Raw genomic sequence first — 8,035 nt, forward strand, 5'->3', positions numbered from 1 at the left:
TATTTTTTCCATGACTTTATTTTAATTTTACAAATTAGAGCAAAGATAAACAGTTTATCTGCTGTTTCCATGACCATCTTTCTAATCAGGAATTCCTACTGTTCTAATTAGAAAAGGTTAATAAGGTTAAAAATAAGAAACTAACGCAAGAACTCAAGAGATACAAGGATAGGACAAAGTTATTCTAACCTTTGAGTTAGCCTCTTCTCACTCCAGGATCAGTTATATCCATGTGGAGACAAGTGTGGCCTAGGGGAGACTCTAGTTCCAGCCCACTGGCCATACTTACTAGGTTCTATGACCTTAGGCAAGCTATTCTAACCCTCAAGACCTGTTTATCTAATTTGCAAAAAGGGGACAACAATATCTAGTGTACACGACAGTTATGAGGCTTAAATGAGAATGAATAGGAATGTCATAAACATTTGTTCCCTCTCCCACTCCTTTATGCCTGAAAATCAGGCTCTCATTTGATTCTTTTTTTCCCTGAGGGGAAGAAGAGCAGCCGAAACAACTCCCAGTGTTAATGTTCATCCCTTCCAGCAGTTCTCAAAGTGTAGTTCACAAACCTTCAGAAGTCCCCAAGATCAAACCTATTTCCATAATGATTCAAGACATTATTTGCCTCTTTCTGTGTCAACATTTGCACTGACAAAGTAAAAGGAATGGTGGATTAAGCTGCTGGCATCTTAGCACAAATCAATGTGGTGGCCCCAAGCTGTACTAGCAGTCCTTGCATTTAACTTTCAGTTAAAAAGTTGCCAGGTTCATATAAGGATATTCTTGATGAAACAATGAAAAAATTAATTTCATTAACTCTCAATGTTGAGTTGACAGTGTTTTCATACTCTATGTGCTAAAATGGGAAGCATTCCTGCTACCAACCAAAGTAAAATGCATATCTCCAGGAAAAACACTTGTGCAATCATTTTATTTGCTTTTTCCAGAGAATGCTGTTTTTAGTTTATTAACAGACAACCCTTGGTTATTCAAATTTGGGAACCTGACAGACATTTTTCTCAAAAGTGTATGAAATAAGCTTGTTGCTTTAAAGAAAATATACAAGAACACAGTTTGGGTTTGAATATTTTCTTCATATATTTCAACAAAAATAACATATCACAACAGAGTGAAGGCAGAAGCATATATGAGAATCTGGCTTTAATTAAGCCAGACATTAAAAAAATTTGCAAAAATGTCCAACAATGTCATTCTTCTCATTAGTTTTAAAAAGTATCCCTTTCTGTTGTTGTTGAGACAGGATCACATTGTCATCCAGGCTGGAGTGCAGTCACTGCAGCCTCAACCTCCCAGGCTCAGGTGATCCTTCCACCTCAGCCTCACAAGTAGCTGGAACTACAGGTGTGCACCACCACTCCCGGCTAATTTTTGTATTTTTTCAGTAGAGATGGGGTTTCACCATGTTGCCCAGGCTGGTCTCGAACTCCTGAACTCAAGCAATCCACCCACCTCAGCCTCATAAAGTGCTGGGATTACAGGCATGAGCCACCATGCCAAGCCAAAAGCATACATTTTTATTTTAAAATATGCTCTAAGTTTTTGGGGGGTTTTTGTTTGTTTTGTTTTTTGATATAGAGTCTCACTCTGTCACCCAGGCTGGAGTGCAGTGGATGATCTCAACTCACTGCAACTGCTGCCTCCTGGATATAAGCAATTCTCCTACTTCAGTCTCCAAAGGAGCTGGGATTACAGGCGCATGCCACCTGCCCAGCTAATTTTTGTATTTTTAATAGAGGCAGGGTTTCACCATGTTGGCCACGCTGGTCTCGAACTCCTAACCTAAGGTGATCCACCCACCTCAGCCTCCCAAAGTGCTGGGATGACAGGTGTGAGCCACCACACCCAGCCTAAAATTATGCTACTTGTTAACATACAATAAATTTATTATTTTAAGTGTACTGACAGCTACACGTTTTTAATTTCTGGCAAAGCAAGTACCAATTGATATAAACTGCATTACAAGGCTCTTTGGGCTCCTAAATAACTTTCTAGAGTCTGTCCTAAGAGCAAAATGTTTAAGAATCAGTGTTTATACCGTTACTAAATTCCTTAATACAGGCTATTTGGATAAACAGAAATGTCACTCAGTATTCATTTTATGTTCTTTCTCTGTCACATACTTAAGAGCAAATAACCTCATTACCCCTACTTTTTGTTTAATCTCCAACTGTCAATATTCTAGCTTAATTAACCTTTTTTGAAACACGCTTCTCATCATCCCTTTTGAGAATATGAGTAAGGTACCAATTCTCCAGAAAACTCTTGCACACTGCAGAATTCATGCGAGTTCTGAGTCCAAGGACTCTGTCCTTTGGTCTATTCCACTAGACACTGGTATGAAATCCTGGTACTAGACAGCAGTGAGGTATCAGTATTGTACATGTCCAGTTTTTAACCACTGTATTCCAAAGAATACATTGTCACAAATCAAATGACAAGCCAAACTATAAAACATAATTTACATGAATGAGTAAAATTCATGTTTTAAAACAAAACCCAAGCAATATTTTCAAGTAAAACAAGAGTCACATCTCAGCTAAAATAAAAACAAATCCAAAAGGGTGAAAATTAAACCTACTGCATCTTTTAAACTGCTTAATTCACTCGATATTTCAAAATTAATTTGGAAATCACAGCTAAGAAAAACATATGTTCACAGTATCATCCTGTACATATCTAATTTCTGTGAAAATGTAACACACTATTTTTAAATTCTACACATGCTAATCAAGGAATCACAATTTTTCATCACTGCAAACGTCCTTTTCAATATGGTCTGAGTTATAATCAAAGTGGAATAATCTACTACTATATGTTCGTTTCTAAGAATAGAAGGGTTTAAGTATACAGCCCTCCATTTATGGTTTTGTGAATTTTTAAATTTTTAAATTTGTGAATTTTAAAAATTACCATCCTCTTTGTTCCTTCTACATTCTTGAAAGATTAGTTAAGAAACATATTAGTGATTAACAATTTTTAGTTTTTATTTTCAACATCCACTCCTAAACTTAATGCACTTGGTGGGAGGGATGGGGGGAGAATATAAGTCCCTTTAAAAAATTTTTTTCTAGTTATTTTTCCGGTTAAAGGAAACTAAATATGGCCTGAGAAGGACTCCATACTTCAATATTTAAGTCCTTCTGGAGGAATCATAAGCTAACAGGTAGACAAGATTGAAAAACCTAACTAGGGGTATGTGCCTGTAAACATAGCTGAGTCCTGGCAAATCCCAGCAGCCACACTTTAACCATTCATACACTGCTGAGTGTTCAAACTGTGTTCGGCTAAGGCAAATGCTGACCTGTAACCAACCTGGCTGTTTATGTACCTCACTTCCGAGTTCTGGACATCACTTCCCTTTTTTTTTTTTTGGTCTATAAATATTCTTTCACCACATGGCTGCACTGCAGTGTCTGAATCTCCCATGATTCTTGGGGCTGCCCGATTCGCGAATTGTTCACCGCTCTATTAGACTCCTTTAAATTTAATTCAGCTGAAGTTTTTCTCTTAACATTCCAAATAATAAAATGGTCTTTCTACCAACATACTTCATTAAATCTTCACATAGTTACATTTTCTCTTCAGTTGCGTTGTCTATAGGTTGATTTTACTATATATTTAAGGCAAATAACACAGCAACATCTATATTTTTAAAAAGTGAGTGACACATACACACATTCTGTTTCTCCCACAATCAGGCAAACACCCACGCATATCCCTAACAAGGTATAAGAACAAACCTTGGAAGATTCATATTTTGCTCAGCACCTCTCACCTTAATTCCTCTAACACAAAAATTTTACCAGCTTAATCATTTCGAAGAGGAGAAGAGGAACTACATCTTCAAAATGGACATAATTTATGTAAAACAACATATAGAGAAAACTTATCCATAAAATTTCTTCGTGTTTTTCAGTTTAAAAACACATCAATAATTACCTTGAGAATAAGTTAAAGTACACATTTCCAGAAACAGCAACCAGTAAGCTCATTTCCACAGTACTCAAAATCAAGAGGCAAACTAAATGCATCTTGTAAGATGATCCAAAAAAAAAAATAATAAAATCAGTAATAATTTAGCCATTTAGTTTAAAAGTTATAGTTATAAAGCTAATTTTGCATTCAAGTGACAAAACCCTATCTACCGTCAAAAACCAAAATGTGGCAAATACCTTCACATACAGCTTTTCCTTTTTTTAACCCATTTATGTCGAAGGTTGCAAAAATTTTTTTGTGAAAAGTCAGACCTTGGCAACCACCTGGAGCAGGATATAAGTAACTCCCACAAGCTTAGTGTTCCAATAATGGAACACTAGGCATAAATGGGTTAATGAGACAAAGTCTTGCTCTGCTGCCCAGGCTGGAACAGCGGTGTGACCATAGCTCACTGTTGCCTTGAACTTTCAGGCCCATGCAATCCCTCTGCCTCAGCCTCCCAAGTAGGTGGGACTACAGGCAGGTACTGCCACACTTGGCTAGTTTTTAAAATTTTTTTGAAGAGACAAGGTCTTGCTATGTTGTACAGGCTCATCTCGAACTCCTGACCCCAAGTGATCTTCCCACCTCAGCCTCCCAAAGCGCTGGGATTACAGATGTGAGTCACTACACCTGGCCCTTACACAGTTCTTAAAAGTGAATTCCAGATAAACAGATATACACATGCACAGCAATAACAGTCTGCACACGAAGACCACTCAATGGGGAAATTACAGCCTCTTCAACAAATGGTGCTAAGACAACTGGGTAACCACATGCAAAAAAATGAGGTTGGACTCCTCCCTCCTCATACCTTATACAAAAATAAACTTAAAATTGACAAATAGCCTTTCCGGCAGTGACGACCTACCCACACAAGAACGTGCCTCTCGCAAAGGATCTCCTTCATCCCTCCCCAGAAGAGGAGAAGAGGAAACACAAGAAGAAACGCCTGGTGTAGAGCCCCAATTCCTACTTCATGGATGTGAAATGCCCAGGATGCTATAAAGTCACCACAGTCTTTAGCCATGCGCAAACAGTAGTTTTGTGTGTTGGCGGCTCCACTGTCCTCTGCCAGCCTACAGGAGGGAAAGCAAGGCTTACAGAAGGATGTTCCTTTAGGAGGAAGCAGCACTAAAGGCACTCCGAATCAAGATGAGTGGGAAACCATCTCGATAAACACATTTTGGATTAAAAAAAAAAATAGACAACCTACATGTAAGAACTGAAATCATAAAACTCTTAGAAGATAACATACAGGTAAATCTTCATGACCTTGGGTATGACAACAGATTCTTAGATGTAACACCAAAAAAGCATGTGCAACCAAAGAAAAAACTGTACACTGAACTTCATCAAAATTAAAAACTTTTCTGTATCAAATGACATTATCAGGAAAACGAAAAGACAACCTGCAGAATGGAAGAAAATGTTAACAAATCTGATAGGGGTCTAGTACCTGGAATATACAACACACAACAACAACAAAAATAAGCTAATTGATTTTAAAATGAGCGAAAGACTTTAATAGAATCTGTCAAATAAAATATACAAATGGTCAACAAGAATATGAAAAGATGCTCAACATCATTATTCATAAGGAGAATGCAAATAAAAATGAGGCACAACTTCACACCCACAAGGATGGCTAATGATAAAAAGTTAAAAACAACAATAACAAGTACTGGAAAAGATGTGGAGAAACTGAAATCCTTGTACACTGCTGGTGGGAATATAAAATGGTATCTTTGCTGTGGAAAACTGGAGATTTCTCAAAAAGTTAAACACAGAATTACCATACAACCCAGCAATTCCATTCATAGGAAGACACCAAAAGAAGTGAAAACTAGTACTTCAAATTATACGTACAACCATGATCACAGCAGCATTATCCACAATAGCCAAAAAGTGAAAACAACCCAAATGTCTACCAATAGATGAATGGATAAACAAATCCTGGTGTATAGATACAATGAAATATTATGTAGCCATAAAAAGGAGTGGAATGTTGGGCCAGGCACAGTGGCTCAAGGCTGTAATCCCAGGACTCCGGGAGGCCAAGGCGGGCAGATCACTTGAGGTCAGGAGTTGGAGACCAGCCTGGCCAACATGTTGTGAAATCCCATCTCTACTAAAAACCCACAAACTAGCCAAGCATAGGAGCATGTGCCTGGGGTCCTAGCTACTCAGGAGGCTGAAGCAGGAGAATCGTTTGAACCCAGGAGGCAGAGGCGGAGGCTGCAGTGCGACGAGATCGTGACACGGCACTTCAGCCTGGGCAACAGAGGGAGTCTTGAATGTTGATCCATGCTGCAATATGGATGAACCTCAGAAACATCATACAAAGTGAAAGAAGCCAGACACAAAAGGTCATGTTTTATATAACTGCATTTACATGAAATACCTAGAAGAAGTAAATCAACAGAGACAAAAATCCATATTGGCTCACAGGAGTTGGGGCAGGGGGAAATGGGGAGCAGCTGCTTAATGGGTAGAGTTTCCTACTAGGGTGACAAAACATCCTGGAACTAGAGAGAAGTGGTGGCTGCACAGCATTGCAAATGTATTAAATGCCACTGAAATGTTCACTTGTAAAATGGTGAATTTCATGTTATGTAAATATAACCTCAATGACAAAAAGAAAAAGTTTGCACAGATGTCTTATTAGCTAGTCTATACATCTCCACTTCAGCCAAGGAACGCTCTCCACAGCTCCAAGGTCCCCACTAAAACTCTAAAGCCTCCCTGGCTCACAGCCTGGGTGCAGTTGGAGACAAAACACAGGATCAAAAATGTCCGGCCAGACACGGTGGCTCATGCTTGTAATCCCAGTACTCTGGGAGGCCGAGGTGAGTGGACCACTTGAGGCCAGGAGTTGGAGACGAGCCTGGCCAACATGGTGAAATCCTGTCTCTACTAAAAATACAAAAGTCAGCTGGGCATGGTGGCACGCTGCTGTAGTCCCAGCTACTTGGGTGGCTGAGGCACATGAACTTAGGAGGTGGAGGCTGCAATGAGCCAAGATGGCACCACCGCACTCCAGCCTGGGCAACAGAGTGAGACTCCATCCAAAAAAAAAGTCCTACAAAAAGAAACAGTAAGAACATACATTTACATAAATATTGAAATTTTATGCTAGAGAAAAAAATGCTACAGAAAAGTATACACCAAAACTTCCTTAACAAAATTCAAAAACAAATGAAGGTAAAGCCTTCTGCAAACCCAAGCAGTGGCAAATATTCACGTCTGCATTACCTTCACCAATGTTAGAAAATAGCAAGCAACATATGACTTCCTCCTAAATTTCAAACTTCCAGCTACAAAGGAGAACCACATAGAATCTTTCTAAAAACACCTACCCATATTCCGTGTTTGAGACACTGTAGGCAGTCTATTACTTTTGCAAGGGCTGACTCTTAATGCAAATAAAATTATAATACTTGCACTGTTAAGAATGTTGAAAACAAAAACATCTTTCTTCTCAGCTACTTGCTACATACTTTACTCAGCACCAAAGTGTACCAGATGCTACATGCTAACACAGAACATAAAGGAATAGTGTTTCTTGCCTTTTAGAGTGAATATTTTAAGAGGAACATAGTGGAAATAATACATTAATTTCCAAAAAGATAAGGTACTACATATTCAACACTATAGAAATAATTTGAGGACATGACACTCACATCTTTCCTGTAGTGGACCCAAGCTGACTGGGTGAAAAACTTCAGCTAAAGAGGCATTCTTCCAGATATGAAAGACCAACTCAAGTATGCTCAGGAAAAATCAATTTTTGGAAGGATTCAAACTCTCTCTCCTTAAAAACACTTTGGTCAGACTATTCGTGGGGGGGGGAGGGGCGGTGGAGTCTCCCACTGTCGGCAATGGCGCTATCTCGGCTCACTGCAACCTCCACCTCCAGGGTTCAAGCAATTCTCTTGCCTCAGCCTCCCAAGTAGCTGGGATTACAGGTCCCGACCACCATACCTAGCTAATTTTCTTTTTTTTTTTTTTTTTTTTTTTTTTTTTTTTTTTTTTTTTT

The 8,035-nt window shown here is 38.8% G+C and overlaps 2 protein-coding genes across 9 annotated transcripts in view; one reads left to right on the plus strand and one right to left on the minus strand.

Moving 5' to 3' along the window:
• Nucleotides 1-8,035, minus strand: part of SRPK2 (SRSF protein kinase 2) — a 303,416-nt gene that overhangs the window by 216,910 nt on the left and 78,471 nt on the right. The window lies entirely within an intron of this gene.
• LOC112621774 (40S ribosomal protein S27-like) lies at nt 4,886-5,134 on the plus strand. The gene has a single exon (XM_025381159.1). It carries the CDS (start codon nt 4,976-4,978, stop codon nt 5,132-5,134), a length of 159 nt encoding a protein of 52 aa, XP_025236944.1. The 5' UTR covers nt 4,886-4,975.

This window comes from Theropithecus gelada, chromosome 3 (assembly GCF_003255815.1).
Source record: "Theropithecus gelada isolate Dixy chromosome 3, Tgel_1.0, whole genome shotgun sequence".
NCBI lineage: Eukaryota > Metazoa > Chordata > Mammalia > Primates > Cercopithecidae > Theropithecus > Theropithecus gelada.

Bases quoted from the DNA above. Each gene is read 5' to 3' on its own strand.
- LOC112621774 (XM_025381159.1), top strand. From the start codon at position 4,976: ATGGATGTGAAATGCCCAGGATGCTATAAAGTCACCACAGTCTTTAGC.